This window comes from Toxoplasma gondii, chromosome VIIa (assembly GCF_000006565.2).
Source record: "Toxoplasma gondii ME49 chromosome VIIa, whole genome shotgun sequence".
Lineage (NCBI taxonomy): Eukaryota > Apicomplexa > Conoidasida > Eucoccidiorida > Sarcocystidae > Toxoplasma > Toxoplasma gondii.
In genome coordinates, this window is record NC_031474.1 from 4258808 (window position 1) to 4277668 (window position 18861).

Genomic DNA, 18861 nt, shown 5'->3' on the forward strand with positions numbered 1-18861 from the left:
ATTGGTTGCACAAAACAGCTAGGGTTCCGGATCTAGGGCGTGTCTTTCACTGCTCGAGGTTCCTTTGAGGCGATCCTCAAGATTATTAGACTGGAAAATCCGTATGGGCAATACTTCATGCAGGCGCCACGAGGACACGCACTACCAAAAAAATCGGTGCGCAACTACGCACTAAAGCAGGAAGGGCAGTCCGTTGATGGCATGTGTTCAGATGATGACGTGTGGGAGCAAGACCCACTTGTTGGGGTGAAACAAACGTACGCTGGTGCCTTGTACGTGCGGTTAGCAGTGTTCCCCTTACTACTCGAAATTTCCGGGGGTGTACACGTTTGCGAGGAAGGGAGCTCAAAAGGTGTCAGAGTGGGGGAAAACGATTCTGTCCTTTACTCGCTGTGAGAAGATCAGACTGTGTGAGGTCGCCTAAGGAAAGTGGATGATACGAGGCGGTCCACGGCCACGCGAAACCGGACAAGCCACAAAAAGTGCCCACTGGTGAATCTCACCGTCATACATTTGTTTCTACAGAAAGGGAAACGAGACTTGCGAAGGCATACCTCTTTTCTCTAGAAAAGGCACAAAACACGCAGCCGGAAGAATGCGCTTCTCTTTGAAATCCCGCGCGTTGCTTTGCCCACAAGAAGCATCAAGAAAACCTCAGCACTCCCAAGAGAAAATCGACATTCTCATGACGCGTATGCCGACCAAACGCTGATTCTACGCAGTCAAGACGAAGAAAAGGACTCACAGAGAAGGGAGAAAAGTGAACCGTCAGAAAGCGTCGTTCTGACTCCTTCGCGTCCATTGTTGCTTACGAAGGATAACAACAAAAAGAGGGAGCACCATCCACCCAAAGTCGTGCGCACTACCGAATGCTCTGTTCTTTCTGAAGGACACGCAACACGCACGTCCTCCGTCTCTTGCGTTAGAGCGAGTTGAAATCGAATGCCGAAGAATACTTTCAAGGGTAAGAGTGCGCGTTCCCCGGCGCCGTCTTGCTCACCGATACTGGAGCCAATGAAAAAAGCTGTAAGCTCCGTGGGTGACCCTTTCTAAAGAACAAGAACGCGTCGGAAACACACTCGTGTGACCAGTGAGTTTTGGTGTCGTGCAAAGCGCGACATGGCGACTGGCCCCTGGAGTCTCGATCCCTCTGCATAGTTCACAAAAAGTCGGTTTCTTTACAGTAGAGAACTCCAACTTGGCTACGATCAGCGCTACATGTGTCGTGGGAACGGAGAGGAGTACCGAGCCCCCATGGAACCCCCATCTTCTCGCTTTCCGGACAGACGCGCTGATCGCTTTCAACAGATAAATCAAGGACCGCGAAGCCGCCTTCGTCGCTCTCTCCCTCTGCGGACCCCGAGATCCATCTATACTCAAGGCACAGTCGGCGAGAGAGCAAACGCGACACGCGCATGTTTCTCTCAAACCACCTGCCGCACCGTCCCTTTCTCGTTGCCGTTCAAGCTTCAACATGTATCTGTGTACAAGTGATTCGCCAGTGTAGGCCAAGAGTTGTCACTCTGCGCGGAACCTCTCTTTATGGCGAGAGCCACGGGTCGGAAAACGCAAGAAACATGACACGAGCCTCCGCAACGACGGCCACAGAACAGCCGCCGAGAACTGAACTGCCACTGGGTTTGGTGTATCGCGACACGGCGACGCAGAGATCCAAAGCGCAGCTGCATACGCCCCACGAAGACAGGGAGAGCGGCCGTTTATGCGATGGCTTTGAGAGAGAGAACGCAAGAAACGCAGGTTTTTTCTTCACTTGAGCCCGGAGGCCAACTCGCGTCCTCCAGACCTCTCGGACAAACTCGCCTCTTTTATTGGGTAGTGCTTCATTTTTCCCACTGGCCCTCCTCGGCGCCTGTGCGTCGGAGCGGCTCATCGCTCTTTCTGTGTCGCTGCCCTGTCTTTCGCTCCCGCCTGGACGTCCTCGTGGTCGCGCGTCTCTGTCCCTTCTGGGGCCGCCTCCCTTGGGCTCGTGTCCGCCTGCGGCTTGACTTTCCCCGCCTTCTCGCCCTTCTCGGTGCCATGCCCCTTCCTCGAGCAGGGCACCTTCCGCTTGCGCGTCGCCGTCTCCCTCCCGCTCTTCTTCTTCTTCAGTTTCTCCCTCCACGTCCGGACCGCCTTTGCGTACCGGATCTTCTCTTTCTCCGCCAGCTGCTCCCATGGCTTCTTCTCCTCGGGTCGCATGTTTCCCCACTCTCGCGCCACCTCGCGCGTCAACTCTGCACACAACGTCCGCACATTTGCGGCGCCGTCTTTCGCTAGCCAGCCAGCCAGCTTCTGCGCGGTCTCGTCGCCCACACATGCAGGACGCGCCGCCCCGCGCTTCAAGCCTGCAGCGGCCACAACCTGTCCCCTCTTGGTTTCTTCAGGGCTGCTCGGCTCGTCTTTCTCCGCTTTTCGCCGTTTATTAGCCGCCGCGGGGACGGGCGCCGCCGCCTGAGACGCAGAGGAGGCGCGGCGCTTCCGCTGGCCTTCTCGCGGAACTTCTGGGCTTTCTGAGACCTGCTGCGAAGCCGGTTCGTCGTCGCCTTTTGACAAAATGCCGCAGGCCTTCAGCAACTCCTTCCGACGCGCGACAGAGAAGAGCAGGTACGCCGAGCAGGGGCGCTTGACGGGACACCGCGGCTGTTTCGCGGCCGCCTTCTTCTTCTCACTCTCTTCCTTGTCCCGCTTCCTACGCTCCGCCTCCTCTCGCTCGCGCATCGCTACCTCCTCGCGATGTGGAATGTGCACAAACTCAGGATTTTTGTACCGCCGCCGCAGCTGCTCCAGCTTCCGCTGCTTGAATGCATCCGGGCAATTCTCGGCCTGAACAGGTTGCAGAAGAAAGACGCAGACGCACGCCAAGACGAAGCGAAACACCACGTGACGGTTCTCGGAGGGGGGGGAGAGCGAATGTGTGCCCGAGCCTTTGCAGAAGCAGACTTTTCTCCTGACTTTGTTTCGCCTCAACCCTTTATACCGAATCCCAAAGAAAAAAAGTACGAAACGAAAAAACACGGGGCTTTGTGCGAAACAGATCAAAGCGAACGCACTGCGGAGAGACCCCGACACAGGATTGTAAATACAAAAACAGTCTTCGATGCATCCTTGAAATCCTGTTCCTTTGACACCTGCATGGGCTGTATGCATGCATACATACACAAGAATAGGTTCATTCATATATATATATATATATATATACATACGTATGTTAATATATATATATATATATGTTAATGAACACCGTCGAGCTTGTGTTTGAATGCACATGAGGTCCGCTGCATGTACAAATACCTACGGAAAAGATGAAAAGGTTTTCCTGGCCGTGGGGGGAGGGGGGGGGGATTCCTCAGGGGCTCGTTTCTCACCTGTTCTTCAAAATTGTCTACCCAGTACGTCTTGTGGTACGGAACGAAAATTTCTTCTCCGTTCTTGATGTCCGCTGTGGCTCGCAGGAAAACCCGCGTCCGCCCTAACTCGTCGTCAAACCTACGAAAACAAGCATGCGCATGCGTTTACGCACACCAGACAGCGACAGCGTGCACTGACACAAAAGTGGACGTGTTGCTTCTTCTGATCACAAGAGGGCGCGACTCTCTATCCACCGACGACATAAAACATAGAAATCACTCCTCTCCGGAGAGTCCAGAAAACGGTTTCCTTCACATATCCAACGCTGTATATGCGCATGTAAGCCTACAGTATATGTATACGTATAGATGCAGATGAGAGAGATGTGAGAAACGTGTCAAGCGTATCTGCGAAAAAACATTTTTTCGACTTTGCGCACTCACCAGTGGTAGAACTGCGCGTTGTTCCCCGGGCCTCCGAGAAATTCGCTGCCGTCATTCGCGAAGCTTCCGCCGCCCATGCCGTACGCCGGCTCTTTTGCTCCGTCGATGTACAGGAAGCCTTTCTGAAAAATGTGCGTGAAACAGAAAGACAAAACGCGGCGGAGACGATTCCGAAGTTAATAATGTGAACTAAAGATTGAGTGGCTTAATCGCCGACCTGCGAGAGAAAACCACGGAAATGTGCACCGCTCAAGGGACACGGAACTTGTCAAAAGAGGGAACGGAAGACAATCGTCCACTCTATTCACCGTCCAGTTTCGGGAAAGCACATATCTGCATAGGTCTCTCTCCGCATATACATACACACATCAAGAGAAAGAGTTACATATATATATGTATATATGTATATATGTATATATATATATATATATGTATACGCATGTATATCGTTATGGATGTTGAAAGGGGAGGCAGAAGGATCGACGGGCGGCAGCCATTTATGTTTGTGCGGAGAATAACGGAAAACGACCTGGAGCGACTCTGCATTTTCTGCATGCAGTTCGACTCCGGACGTCGCGCGACTGTTCCGAAGGTCCACGGCGCACCTGGACGGCGACGATGTGAGAGGCGGTTCGCTGTTTTCTGTAGCTTTCGGCGAGGTCCCGATCGACGAGCCAGCCGACGAATTCCGTGATGATTTGGCCCTTGTGAAGTCCTTCAGGTCGTTCGCAGAAAAGGCCGAGTCCTACAGAGAAAGGAGACACGAGAAGCCGCGGACGCGACTGTCAGTGGGCGTTCTCACGCGTTTACACCAACGAAAAGGCAAGACGCGCAGACGAGTCGACAAATGTCGTCGCCACGGATTCGAGAACATTCACTTCATGACTCTCCCCATTCGGATAGATGAGTATACGTACGAGTCTCTTTTCCGGACACACCGTGCATGCAGCACAGCTTTGTTTTCGCTGTGCAACCTGCTCGTTCACTTGTGTGTACTTGGGAGGAACCCTCTCGCGATGGAAAGGGCATTTCCGAACTGTGCGGGACTGCGTCTTGTCGGATACGTCAGAGACCTTACCTGCCTTCCTTCCCAGGGTGCTCTTTTGGGTGTAAACGCCGTCGAAGAGGAAACACAAATCGTTCAAGAAAAGCCGATGTTTCTTCGTTTCCACGCGAATCTCGCCCGCCGCCGTTCTGAGGTCCACGCGTTTCCAGTCGCTGCTGAGGTACTGTCCAGATATGGCACAAACACCAAAGACTCGAAAAGTTCAAAGGTCGCGGAGCACTCCCAGACCTCTGGAAGCGAAACAGAATCTGGAACTCCGTGAGGATGCATGCACGGAAAGAGTCATTTGAAGACAGGGAGGGAAGAGGAGATAACCGGGCTTTCCGGACCGCCGTGTCGTCGACATTGCAGGCAAGGAGCCTCGTTTCCCGAGTTGCTTACCTTGTTTTTCTTGATGGGAGGCCAGGAAGGCGCGCGGTTGATGTCGACCCAACTGCGCACGAATTCTCTTTTGAATTTTGCCCGCATTTTCGCGTCGACTCTGCCTCCGCCGGGTTTCGGCGCCTCACTCTCATTTGCCTGTCCATCGCTTCCCTGTAAACTCTCCGCACTGGCCTCCGGTTTCTCGGCCTCTCCATCTTCCTCCCTCCCGTTCATCTCGCCAGGTTTTCCTTCCCCTACAGAAGGGAGGGCATCCTGACACTGCCCCGAGGCATCTGAGGATGTATGCGCGGAGCCCCGCCGTGAGACTTTGCTACTTATTGCGTCCTTTGCGAGAGACTCCGCTCGTGTGGAAGCAGTTTCCATGTGGCTTTCGCCCTCTCCCAGGTTCTCCGCGTCCGCACGTACGGCTGCAGCGTCTTGCGCGCGCGATGCACCTGTCTCGGCGCATGCAGGCGCCGCAGCTTCGTTTTCCGGATCGCTGATGTCATCCGGCTCCAGATTTCGAAGAGAAGCAGAGCAAGAGGCAAAGAGGTTCTCCGAGTCGGAGGAAGAGCGAGAGACACGAACAGCCGCGGCTGACGTCTCGGGCGCAGGTTGCTCCTCAATGGAACCGCGGCGCTCAGAGAGGACCTGCGCTGTAGACGCACCTGAGGAAAGCCAAGAGGGGGCTTCCGACGAAGCGGTAGTCTGGGAAACCGAACACGCAGACGTGGACGGGCAGTTTCCGATTTTCTCGTCGCTGCTTGACTGCACACGTGAGGAGCAGTTGGAGAGAGTCGCGGCAGTGAGGGAGCTGGACTCGGACGGCGACAAAGTCGCTGTCTCAGGTTTCGGAGAAAGCCGTCGAGTGGCTGTGGGGGCAATTTCCCTTTCCGACTGAGAGGCGTTCGACGAGATGGACGTCTCTCTGTGTGGAGGCTTGCGCTTTTCGGCGGGCAGGCCGCACGGCGAGGCATCGAGGACGGACAAGTCCGATGTAACAGGAGAGTTCTGGAAGTTTGAGGAGCAGTGGTGGCTGCCGTCTTCGGAGCTCTGTTCAGACGGGTTCCCGGTAAGTTTCACCGCGCCTCCTGCCTCCGCGCCTTGTTTGAGCACCTCCGGGAGGAGGGCACAGCTCACCGTGACACGCATCCACGGTTTCGAGTTCTCATCCACGCACTCGGAAGCCATGTCTTCAGAAAGCTCACTAGACTTGGGCACAGCGAGGCAGAAGGATTTCCCAGACACGCAATATCCAGAGATACTCTGCTTTCCCAGGGCCGCTGCACACCGTCTTCCGGGGAGTTTCACGGAGAGGAAAGCGCCTCCGCGGTGGCCACTGTTCGCCAACGGGAGTTCGCTGTCCGCCGCTCTTGGAAGCTCTGCAGTCTCCACTTCAACTAAAGAAACGAAGAGGAAAACTTGTCTTTTCCGCGCGCGGGTGTGTGGACACCACGCCCTTTTGAGCGCATCACAGAAAGTCGCGACCACCAGACCACGCTCACACGAAGGGGGGGGCACAGCCGAGATCCATGCGCCTGTCTTACGAGACGACGGATGGTAGAGACAGCGCAGTCTCGCTGGGAGGAGTACCCAAGAGAAGCCGGCGAAATGCACTTTTAGCTGCGGCCGAAAAGAAAAGAAACTGCGCAAAAAATCCGATTCTACCAACCGGTGGGGAAACCGGGACACTTGTGCCCAGCTTTGCCGTCCAAGTGAAGTGCACGCGCCCTGAAATCACCGCGGACTTGATGGGAGGAGGGTGGACGTGCTCGACAGCACATGGCTGAGAGCGAGAGAAAAGATACCCTTTTTGCCAGGGAACTGCCTGTTTTGGTGAAGGCACTGTGGTGCAACAAGCCGGCTTAATAGCGGATTTCTTGAGCCTCCAGCGTCCCTTTTAACATGTCCCCGGGTCGGCACTAGCTGCTGTGGCTATACTCGGCATCACGCGAACCTGAACAACTTACGTAACAGAACGGTATGTGTATGTGCAAGTTGCATCTCGGTGGTATTTACACATCCAAAAGCCGTTCGCTACGCATTATGCACTTCCAGCTTACTGAATCCGGTGCGTTGAAGGGCGAAACTAATCTCCGAGTACGAGCAACGAAAACCTGTTGCTCTATTTCTACAATTTCCCGCAAGTCGGCACTCGCAGAACACACACCACACACCTCGTCGGCGGACCGAACGGCGAAGACGGAAGTCAAAGATGCACAAGTGGTGTGGGAACGCTTCAGATGATGTACTTTCTTGCTTATTAACTTGTAGGACAGGCAAGATTTACATAGTTCGTCGATCTGACGGTGTCTTCACCAGCATCCTCAGCGTGATAAGCCACCAAAATAAAATGGGCACCAGACAAACTGCAGCAGCCTGGCTTGGACATAGTGTAACACGTTTTTACCACTTGTTTTTCATAATGTCATGTAGCGCCTGTGTATCTTTGTACAAAGACTTTTGTGGGGCTCTGTAGCTCTTCGGGTCGGTAACCGGCGCCCCGAACTTCGTGCGTACTGGACGATGAACACAGACTCGCGTATGCTCAAGCTGGCCCCCCCCCCCGCAAGTCTTGCGATTCATTCGTCAGACTGATGGTACAGAGCAAGCAAGAAATTTCAGTAAGCTTCACCCCCACCTCAGAACAGGAATTCTTTCTAGAGTGTTTAGCGGAAGGCTTTGTAAATCATCGTTTCCCTTGGTTTTTGGGGGCCCTTGACACTCGTCACGTTCGATGTCTGCCTGGTTAACGACTGCACGAATTAGTCTGTCTGCTCTTTTACACTCCTGCTTGACGCAATTCTGGTAGGAAGAAGTCATTTTTCGCAGCGTATGCGCTTGGCATATGTACCTGTTCGTAGACGGAGACTATTGAGCCGAGCTACCGCTGCATTGCACGTTGCAAAAGACAGTGTTTTACATCGTGGCTCCCCGCCTGCTAGTGTTGCCTCAGTTCCACGTATTCCACTTCGTGCATTCTTGGCCACCCACGCTATAACTTTTCAGAAGACAGCGAATGCTCGCTTGGTCCGATATATTCACTGAGTGTCAGGCTCCAGACTGCTGATTCGTTCACGTACTATGCGCTAACTGTCGTTTCTCGAGCAGCGCGATCCGACGAAGCAAAGCCGAGAAAAGTTAGACCCCGTGACATGGCCTGCTTCCCTTGCGTCTCTGAAAAATCACTGCGTACTCGAAAGATCGTCGAAGGAGTGTCCGCCTACAGCAAATCACAGCCCTCCTGCAATTTTACAAGCTACTGCCCCCGAAGTGAGGGAGCAGCGTCGAGGGGCTAGTTTTGTCTTCAAGAGGGTATCAATCACTGTTCGGAAAACTCATTCTCCACGAACTCAGAGGACAAGGCATGGGCGTAGGGAGTTGATTGACCTCACAGCATTTTCCAGGCCTTTTCAGAAATGGACTTGCTGTCAAGTCATGCGCCAAAGAGGTGAAAGCGAAGGCCAATTGACAGCGAAGCAACGTCCGTTCGTGAAAGCATTCTCGGCGTATGGGAAAAATGAATGATACGGATCTGTCTGAGCGCCGCAGCGGAGTATGCTTCTGTAGTTCAGTCCTGTCTGCAGGGACACCAGCGTTTCCGGTCCGGCCACAGGTCCCGGTAGTCACTCTCCAGCAGAAGTCCTCCCACCCCCCAGATGGAAAACGTTCCCTCTCTTTGTTTCTCAGCCTACCTAGCGCGAATAGCAACCGCTGAGAGATACTAATCACGTACCTCCATTGGCCACTGCCAGCTCCAGAGGAGCCACAATCCCCGAACCCTGCACAGCATCCAAACATGAGGTGACGACACCCCGGCGACGTGCAGTGGTGTGCAATATCTGGAGATGGAATGCGTCCATGTGAAGGAAGAACATCTGTTGTCAGCCACAGGTGAGCATTCTTAACCAACACAGCTTGACCGCACGATGCTGTCCTGCTGCAACTGTCTTCCTTCGTAGCCGGCCTTCAGGATTTAAGCAAGCTGACACGCTACTGTGGTCAGACAGTATACATGCAAAGCAGCCGAGACAACTGGCACGTAAAAGACATGTGAAATGAGGAAGTACCTGAGAGCACTTCCTGCTTTGCACGTCAGACTCATCTCACCCGTCGGCTGTGCTTGGCAGGCAAGGTCGCTGCTGCTGGCTGATTGAGGACTCTCTTCCGTCGACATCAGCCGTTCCCAAAAGCATCAAATCCTAGGCTCTGCTATACCTCCGCATAGAACGCTGGTTCCCGGTGTTGCCAGCGAGAGGTATCGTACCAACGCGACTGTCCTTGTTGTGCAGAACGAGAGTTCCTCGCAGCCATGCTGCACCTCGTGGAGTATCAGGATACCGTATAATCTGTACAGGATGTTTGCAACAATTGCAGCAGCGTTCACAAAAAAGACCTCCCCCTCATCGCAATAATGAAGGCCGCCCCGCATTAGACACAGGCGACGACTAAATCCAAGCGCTGATCGAGTGCCAAGCTGAGCATTCGGGACAACCTGGCGAAGTAGTCAGGGTTTGACCGCCGAATCCGCTCTGATTTTTATTGGATTTTTCCATTCACAACGTATATACCATGTTAAATAAACTGAACATCCTGTGGTTATTCTGGTGTGCCGTCAGCTAGCCGCACCCGCGCAACTGTGTCGTGGTCAGAAACAAGAGCCTGGACGTCTCTTCAATCCTCGAAAAATCTATTCTGCATTAAGTTTCCGCCATAAAGTACGGCTTGCAGGTTTGAAGGCCTTTCTCAAACACGGTCGTTTGCATGTCGTATTGCACAACTATCCCAGCCACGGTCGCGTACTCTAAAGCCGGGGTCCTCTCAACAGTGCGGACAGGGCATGCATGTCCATGAGATCAACCCTACTTCAGCATGTGTGGCCAGAGTTATGCGGAGTTTTTTTTCCACGGAAGGAATCGATTCAAGTGCTGCGCCAGATCGAATGAAAAAGAGACGTAGGACTTTTTGGTTAACGCTCGCTCCAACCAGGCGAAGGATTACTGCCTCCGGTCGAAGATTCAATACAGAACACCCGTTCCTCAATCCCCTCGCGCCTCTGGGGTTCGCTTTGTGTCTGTCGCCTCTTCCTCCGTGCCAATACACAACGGGCTCTTGCCGTGTGTGAATGGCGAAAGACGCGAATTTTTCTCCACTTTTTCCTATTGTATACACGTTGGGCTTACTTTGCGACACGTGAGCTTTTTTCGTGCGGTCAACTAATGTCTGAGGGGGAGCTGTCCGGCGGATTGCGTCGATTCTCCGGTGATGGAGGACCATTTCACGGTACAAATTGTTTCTGGCAAACCGATGCGCTTTTCCTGTGGAGGCCGATCTGGCAAATACAGAGCTGTCCATAGCATCGGTTTTTATCACGTCGGATTTGCCACTGGTTCAGGAATCCCGCGGAGGGGTCTCATCTTCTTTCGCCGACCTGGCGGTGGATTTCCCAAAGGTTTCTCCACTGACGACAGTTTGTTCTGTGCGCCCTGCCGGCCACAGCATTCTCGTGAACTCCGTCGCGCTCCTGTCGGACTCATGCTCATGCGTCGCAGACCTTCCCTCCTGTCTGGGTGACTGCGCATGTAGAGAGGCAGCAACTTGTGGCGTTTCCATTTTTTTTTGCCTGACGAGCTCTTGAAACGTGCATGCCCGGCGACACGCGGACTCGCAAGAGGACCACGCCTGGGTACAGGGAAACGCACGAGATCCCGTGATATGGCGGTGGACCGTTACTCGCGGAAAATGCGAGAAACCGAAGAGCTACACGAAGTTAGGCGCCCCTATGGGGGTCCACCGAGACAGGCAAACGCCGTTAGTTCGTTTTTTTTCCGCAGAGCACAGGGCTGCAAAAGAGACGTGGAGAAACAACGCGCTTGCCACTCCTATGAGGGGGAAACCTCAGATGTGGCACCGCCTCCGAGGTTGTCCGACCGACGGGTCGGTTCTTCGAAGTTTCCACCGGGAAGCCAAGGGCATCCGCAGTCGATCTGCATCCCGCCCTCAAGAATTGTTGCCCGCTCTTCTCACCGCTCAGTGAAGCGCGGTGCGCGGCACGCGGCACACACTTCGCTGCCGAACTGTGGATATCCCCACGCGGACGTGTCCTATGGGAAACGAGCCGCCGGTTTCGGGACAAAGTCAAGCTCAGAACGTCTCGCCGTGGATCAACCAGGTTCAGCCGCGTCTCCTCTCTTCACGTCTGCGCGCCGTCAGCGCCTCTTCTTTTTGCCGGGTGCGTTTGCCCTCATCATCGCGATGTTTTCTGTACATCAGTCCTCCGTTTCTCGCGACTCGTCCGCGCTGTCAGCTGTCTTCCCGTGGTCCAGCGGGCTGCCCTCGGCTCTGTCTTCCCCGCCGGTATCGACGCTGGGTGCGATGGCATACACTCTCAGCAGTGACTCGTACAACGACGTCTTCCTCGACCTGTCGGATGGACTGACGAGGCCGCGAGAAACTCTCACGGTGCGCCTTCGGAAGGGTAGGACGCTGAATATCACCGGCTTCGATCGGTCGCGCTTCGAAATATCGCCTGCAAACTTCAAGCAGGAAGCGTACCAAGTGCGGTCCAACTTGCCTATGGTGTGCGTGACGTCACAGCTCGTGCGTCTCGCGGGCTTCTTCGTCTTCGCGGCTCCTCTCACAGATTTCTGGGCAATCGAGACGCCCCCAGGCGCGAAGCATCCGACTTACATCTTCTCGTGGCCGGCGGGAGGCCAACATGTGACTCTTCGTGGAGGAGTCTGCGTACAGCTGCATGACCACAAAAACCCGAACAACAGCATCTTCATCATTATTCGGCCCTCGTCAAGTGTCGCGTCGAAACCAGCGTTCGCTCTGGTCGCGGCCACGGTTCTGGTAGCGGTGATACGCAGCGTGTGGTGAACGACGCTGCATATCGCAAGGCTAGCCAGCTGGTCGCCAGCGCCTTCGCTTCAGGCAGGTTTCCCCCACGACGTCCGCTCGCAGTGTCGTGATATACAGAAACAGGTGTGTGTGCCGCAGAAATGGCAAACGGTGGAGGACTGAATCGAGTGCGACCGGAGCCAGACACGTTTGTCGGGTGAGCTGCATTTCACCGGAGAATGTTCCGCCAAGGCGCAGATTGGCGACGACGAATTCAGCTGACCCACTTCCGCGCATTATGACATATGATCGAAGACAAGGAAATTGTGCACGAGCCACACGGACAGCCGCGGTATCTAGTCAGCGCGTCTGGCGTAAGAATGCGTGGTCCGTGAAACATGACGTTAAGGACCGATTTACGGTCTCCCGTAGGCACTTTGATTCCTCACTACCGAGGGGGTCCGTCCTCGTGCCATTCTGAAGCAACAGTGGTGGCAGCGGGGCATTCACCTTGTGAAAATTCATCAAGTGCATCCTTGCGAACACATATTTTGGGCTGTTGCCATTTTTTCTCGGGTGTGGCTCTGACTGAAGTTCGCAGACAGACGCGCCTCAGTCTTTTCTGTACTGCCGCCTGCTCGTGGGTCCGTTGGCTTCTTTTTCTTCTAGTGACTGTGCAGTTTCCAGCAACTGGAGTGTTGTCTAGCGAGCTCGTTCGCTGGTAAGCTGTAAACTGTGGTGGTCGACACCGCGTTCCGTGGCAGCACATCCTTGTGTGCGGCGAGATTCCCGTCAGCAGCCTTGTAGGCTCAGGGCTGACTTGTCAACGAACCGGTGCTGCACGTGCGTCTCAGTTTCGTGTGGGAAGCATTTTCTCAACCTTCTTCGTTTGCGTGGTGCGACCAGGGGAGAGGGAAGCGAGTCACAACACTGGCATTTGGAGCTGTCAAGTCGAAAAGGAGCTCCGGTAAAAAAGCTCGCGGACGCATGCACTCTGGTTACTTGCAACAGGACTTCGTGTGGTACACAGCTTCGCCGAGAATCTCTCAGAAATGTCCTCGCTACCAAAGTGTACGTAAGCCACTGAACGCTGCAGTCGGAGCAGTCCCAAGCCAATGTCTACAGTTGGCTGCTCTTCGGAGGAAAGAGCCCTTCGTTCCAAACTTTGACTTGCTCAGCGGCTGGTCTCTCCATGGCCGCAGGCGTCCGTGAACGGAGACGTCGTTTTCGGGTGCTTCAGAAAAGGATTTACCCAGTTAACCCGTGTCTTCTCGACACCGAAACGACTACCACTCTCCGATCTCCACGCCGCGTTTCTCCAGATCGGCAAGCGTGACTCGATTTTGTGCACGAGTGCAGAGCACCCGCTTGAAGCCACTTTCACAAAATGGTTGACCCGTCGTTTTCGCACTCTACCGATTGCTGAGTGCTTCCCTCTTGAAACAACACCGGCCCACTCACACGCCTAGCGGAGCTAGACTGCGCACTCTCTCTAGTCCGCCCTTTCTCTGCCGTCAATGGGCATCGCGGCAAAGCGGCAAACCCGTCTCCATACCACCAATCCGTAACGGGAAGTCAGACCTGGATCCCAGGTGAACCAAACAACTCCTGTTGCCAGTAGCCGTTTTCCACCTGCTCCCCCGCCTCAGCCAGTTTCCCACACACGCGTGGCCGCGAAAACACGAAAGTGTGCACCTCTCGCGTCAAAACTCTAGATCTTACGGTGTACATAGGGATCCGCACCCACCAGCATCTGAGATAGAGTCCAGTCAGCTGTGCGTTTGTCTTTGTGGAAGGCAAACGTGTCTGGCAGATGTAGTTTCAAAAGTCTACGACACCCACTGCTCAAACTCCGAGACCCTTCCCACACGAGCTGGACCACGCAGCGGAGTCTTCCCGTCTCCACCGCGACAGGGAAAATCGACAAAGATATCTGAAATCGGCAAAGCGTCTGTGTCTACTTCAGTTCGAGACAGCGAGCACTTGCCAACAGACAGACGAGAAACCTCTTCCACCTTCGTATTTGACGCAATCAGAAAAGCAAATCATCGTCGTCATCGTTGAGAAGAGACTGAGGCGCGTGACCGTTCGCCGCTCCTGCAGCGTCTGTATGCCACACACAGATCCAAACGGGAAAAAGCTGCATTCTCTTAAGAACTTTCGAACTCCCTGTCCCTATCAGCCATTTGGAACCTTGTTTCTGGCTGGCGCCACCTCCGCACGACCTCACTCTCATCTGTGGCAGATCTGGCGATTCTACACCCAATGCAGACCCCCACATCCCGAGGTTCACAGTCCTACACAATATGCATATATATGTATATATGTATGCATACATGGTTGAGTGCCTGTTCTTTCCTTGAACGCTCGACAGAGAAGTGGAAAAGGCAGCGACTGGAACAGGATCCCGGCGTGCTGCGTCGTCCTCCTAAAATCTTCTGCCCCTCTGCAGTGAGTGTAACCGTCTGAGTGTACTACATGCAGGAGGAGGGCTCTCGCGAGCCGTCAGAAATTTACAGCTTCGACACCCACAGCTCGCTTGCAGCCGTCGGAAAACCACCGAGGGAAGGGAACACGCGTCACACAAAGGAGGCATCCCATCCCCAAGACGGGTCGGCAGCTCTTCAGAAGACCCATTTGGAAGAAACCCTACTTTCGTGAAGCAGTCGATCCTCTTCTTCCTTCCGCATCCGTTTCTTCTCTTGAATCTTCTTCAACCTGGGCAAAACAACGAACGTCAAAGACAGCGTACTCTTGGACCGCGACACAGCGTGGCTGGTGCAAAGGAACGCATAGGATGTCTGTTTCACCGTCACGGCCGCAAAACAAGCGAAACGCACCTGAAGAATTCCTCGCGCTCCATCTCGTCCAGCTCTCTCACGATGTAGTTGATGCCTCCGTCGATTCGGGGAAGAACGACCTGCAAAAAAGCCACGACACACACTCACACACTCAACGACGTTGGTTCGACTCATCTCCATGCGGGGTGTCTCGCACCTCCAAGAAGACAGACAGCACTTTGTGTAGCTACGCACTGGTACGAAAAACGTACTGCTACAGACATGTCCACACCTGCATACAGAAAAGTAAATACGTACAGATATACGTGTCTACATATGTATCTATCTGTGTATGACGGATGCGCATACACGTACAGGTCGTGGTCACGTTGCCAGGGAGGTCCCGGATTGCGGGTCTTCGTTCGCAGAAGCATTTCACGAAAGACGAGAGTTCTGTGGCAACAGACAAGTGCCGCAGACATGCCTCTAGGAACAAAGAGGGTCCAAAGATCTACAACGCAGAACCGACGAAAACCAAGAGCTCTAAAGCCCCAGAAAAAACTTGCCACGAGTGGTAGCTCTGGATCGGCGACGTGCGTTTCTTGAGCGAAGAGACAGAGGGAGACGACAACGCTTCAGCTTCAAGCAGATGCAAAGAAACGCCTGCTTTTTCCGCGAAACTGAGCGCTTACATTACTCAGGGCGTTGACACGCCGATTTGTCATCTTGATTTCTTCATCCAAGGTGAAGAAGGCCGTCTGAAAACAAAAGTGCGAAAAAAGTGGAACACATGTTGTGGATATTTCCACTCCGCACCACCACTGCCACACAAGCACACCTGCACCACAGTGGCTCCAGAGTACACACCGTCAAAGAATCCCCTTTCTATATGCAGACCCCGTAGAATCATAACTGCTCTACCTGTTCAAAGAGGCGCAGGAGAAACCCGCATGAGCGATGCCAAAAGGACAGGCCAAAACGCAGTCCTGTGTGGAGTGGTGGTGTGCAGCAACCATAAGGAACTTCTTGTCAGTATCTCATCCACGAATACACATACATATACATACATATATACATATATATATATATATATATACACATATATATATATACACATATATATATATATATATATATAGGGAGGTGCGGCAAACTGTGATGCAAGATGTGATGAGGTGCAGACATGTAAACGAACTGTTGCTCCAGAGGACACAAGGTGGATACGGAACGAGAACTCGAGAAGAAAAAGACACACCTGGAGAGAAGCCAGCTTCACGAGCTCACTGAAGACCTTGAGGAACATCTCGCGAGCGGCCATGATGACTTGACCGCCTGCCGCGACTCCGACGTTCTTCAGAACTGCGGACAAAAACATCGACAAGCGAAAAGCCTCTTGTTCCTCAGAGCGAGAGACAGAGCGACAGTAGCTCCAGCACTTTGTTCCAACTTTCTCTCCTGGAAGTGCGGCGAAATAGACGTGGACAGACGCCTTCGACGGAGAAGGGAACGACCAGAGAACGCTGCAGTTTCCTCTCTTCTCTCTTCACTCTCTTCTTCACTTCTCCCTGCTCTCGATGCTCCCCCTGTTCTCGTTTTTATTCTCAGGGCGCCTCACCGTCGACGGAGGGATCGGTGCAGATGTGAAAGATGGGGAGAGTGACACCCGCGACATTGTCGGCGGCTACGTTCAGAAAAGTCGCGGGGCGTCGCACCCGCTCGAGGAGCTGGGACTTGAAGTCTCCGGCGGCCCATGTGGCCTTCGCCAGCGAGAAGGCCGCGGTGTTCATGTCTGCTCCAACGGCTTGCTTCAGCTGCAGAAGCGCAAACGAAAAAGACGAACGGTGCCCCACAGAAGAACTCGCGTTTCCCCCCCTCCGCCCAGCACTGCTTCGATGAGAAAGCTCTCCGATCCACACCAAACACCCGACACAAACCGTTTTGCGTGGATATGTGCTTGTCCACTAGACACATAAGTCTGGACACTCCTTCAGCACAGTGGGGACAAATGCCTGGACGTCTGCAACTTGAAGCCATCGCCTTGTGTATCAACACAGCGATCTGCGCACCACGACATATCCAAATATACAAGTGTATAACGCTTCTGTCGCGACAGAACAATCGATGTATACCTAGAAACATATACATATATATATATGTACACATATGTGTTTGTTTACGTCCAGCGCGTTTGTATTGGCATAGCACTCGATGTATGCTTGAGATAGAGAAAGGGTTTCTCACCTGAACGATCTGTTTGAGCATGCCTCGAAATCTTGCCGTCAGTGCGTCACTCTTCTTCTTCAGCAACTGGTAACCTTGTTGGGCCCCTTTGCGTTTTTGTTTCATGATCGCGAGGTTCCTGCGGAAACAGGAAACACAGATCGGAGTCGTGAGGCCGAGCAAAGCCAGGGCATCATCCCGCGTCGTTCAAAGAAAACAACGACTCTTTCGCGTGAGTAGAGGAGACGCGCCCTCGGAGCATAAAGACCGACCTGGAATGGTCTAACCACTTGACGAACAACGACACCCCAGACAGAACGTAGAGAAACTGCCACGGGCACCGGCACCGTGTCGATGTCTCTCCGCGTCAGAGAAAGGTCTTCTCGACGCATGCGTGCTGAAAAGCCCCAGGACCCCAGAGGACTCGAGTGTCTCTGCGGCCTCGAGGCGAGGAAGTCGCAGAGGAAGCGAGAAGGGGACAGAGCAGAGTGTTCCCCTGTGAAGAAGGAACGGAGAAAAAAGGCACGACAAGAGGGAGAGCGAAGAAAGCGACGCGGTCAGTCGAAGGGAAAGAGAAGGAGGACCGGCGCAAAGGTGTGGCGCTGGAGGCTGAAAAGGAACTGAGGAACTGGGTACGTCGTAAGGAAGGACGGCGAACAGAAAAAAGGAGACACTCCAGTCAGAGATATGCAGAAAAAACAGAAAAGAGAGACACACATGGAAACGAGTCAAGGGACAGGCGTGGAAAGAAGTCAACACAGGAAACGATGAGGAAACTGACGAGACACAGAGACCGTGACAGAATCAACAACGACCTCCGGCCATTCTACAGTCATCGCTGCAAACAGTGTATCCACAGAGCCCCCCCCCCCCACCCGCAATCTCGTTTGCCCGGCTTCCGCGTTTGCTACAGGAGCTGCGGCAGGCCAGCACACCCGAGAAGAGAGAGAGAGAGAAGCGCGTGGAAGCCGGAATGTGACAACGAAACCCGCGAGGACCGACAGCACAGAGAAACGCATGTGGTAGTGTCTTTTTCAACTCAGGGGCTCGCCTCCTGTCAACTAACTGTCTTGTCGGTCGAAAGGAGCCTCACATGCGATTCGGCGCCGGCCGGATGTCCTGCGGCATCTTGTTTTCTGGGAGAGAGAAACGGGTGAGAAAACGGGGGGAAGGCAAACGCCAACTTGTAGAGCAGACGACGCGTTCAGAACCAGGGCTGACGACAGATGAACAAGTATCCCAGTCGCCGTGTGTCGCAGGCGACGCTTGGCCAGCAGCGATTGTCTTTCGGGGACGAAAAGCAGTCAGAAAAGAGGATAAGGCGTTTCCTAGGACAGAGAGAGGGAAATACACCTTGGCGGAGCCGTTGCTTGCTGGCACGGTCGCCGTCTACGCAAACACAGCTGGGGGCCGGAGAGGATTTTCGGGAACAGAAATAGTGAACGAGAATAGACGAAGGAACAAGTTAATAGCCGTTTCAGGTCCTGAGCAACCGCTCTGTTTTCGTCCTCTTTTAGCAACCCTTTCGTTAGGTAAAGATGCTCGACTTCTCGCGGTTCTCCCAGCCACGCTCAAAGAGCGGAAAAGAAAGCAATCGCAGCAACTGCTGTTTCTTGACGCTTTACGATTGTGGTTGCCTCACATTAGCTGGCCAGCGGTGTGCACAGATACTTACTCGTCTGCAGATTTTTCGAAAAAGTTTCGTCGCCGAATATAAGCCGACGTCGTTGCAATCCGTTTCAACGAGTCTCTCTTAAGAGCCGGTCGTCAGGTGCGCAGCTCGGAACGCGACAGTCTA

General features: G+C 53.8%; 3 protein-coding genes across 3 annotated transcripts; 1 reads left to right on the top strand and 2 right to left on the bottom strand.

Moving 5' to 3' along the window:
* Positions 1-43: 43 nt before the first annotated feature.
* On the bottom strand, positions 44-6993 carry KMTOX (SET domain containing lysine methyltransferase KMTox). The gene is made up of 6 exons (XM_002371358.2): positions 5239-6993; positions 4870-5020; positions 4397-4536; positions 3792-3913; positions 3366-3486; positions 44-2823 (listed from the first exon to the last, which is right to left on the bottom strand). Exons 1-6 carry the CDS (start codon positions 6409-6411, stop codon positions 1888-1890), a joined length of 2643 nt encoding a protein of 880 aa, XP_002371399.1. The 5' UTR covers positions 6412-6993; the 3' UTR covers positions 44-1887.
* Positions 6994-8018: 1025 nt separating this feature from the next.
* On the top strand, positions 8019-13472 carry TGME49_281910 (hypothetical protein). The gene has a single exon (XM_018781882.1). It carries the CDS (start codon positions 10936-10938, stop codon positions 12100-12102), a length of 1167 nt encoding a protein of 388 aa, XP_018637460.1. The 5' UTR covers positions 8019-10935; the 3' UTR covers positions 12103-13472.
* On the bottom strand, positions 12647-18694 carry TGME49_281920 (V-type ATPase, D subunit protein). The gene is made up of 8 exons (XM_002371360.2): positions 18157-18694; positions 17085-17202; positions 16459-16654; positions 16099-16202; positions 15536-15601; positions 14904-14983; positions 14717-14781; positions 12647-14169 (listed from the first exon to the last, which is right to left on the bottom strand). The coding sequence occupies exons 1-8, from the start codon at positions 18189-18191 to the stop codon at positions 14096-14098; spliced, it is 738 nt and encodes a 245-aa protein (XP_002371401.1). The 5' UTR covers positions 18192-18694; the 3' UTR covers positions 12647-14095.
* Positions 18695-18861: the final 167 nt, after the last annotated feature.

Coding starts and splice junctions, on each gene's coding strand:
- KMTOX (XM_002371358.2), bottom strand. CDS start 6,411: ATGGCTTCCGAGTGCGTGGATGAGAACTCGAAACCGTGGATGCGTGTC. Junction 5,021..5,238: donor CTCCCATCAAGAAAAACAAG/GTAAGCAACTCG, acceptor ATATCTGGACAG/TACCTCAGCAGCGACTGGAA. Junction 3,914..4,396: donor CTCACATCGTCGCCGTCCAG/GTGCGCCGTGGA, acceptor CACATTTTTCAG/AAAGGCTTCCTGTACATCGA.
- TGME49_281910 (XM_018781882.1), top strand. CDS start 10,936: ATGGCGGTGGACCGTTACTCGCGGAAAATGCGAGAAACCGAAGAGCTA.
- TGME49_281920 (XM_002371360.2), bottom strand. CDS start 18,191: ATGCCGCAGGACATCCGGCCGGCGCCGAATCGCAT. Junction 16,203..16,458: donor CACCGATCCCTCCGTCGACG/GTGAGGCGCCCT, acceptor TTTTGTCCGCAG/TTCTGAAGAACGTCGGAGTC. Junction 14,782..14,903: donor GAGCGCGAGGAATTCTTCAG/GTGCGTTTCGCT, acceptor TGTTTTGCCCAG/GTTGAAGAAGATTCAAGAGA.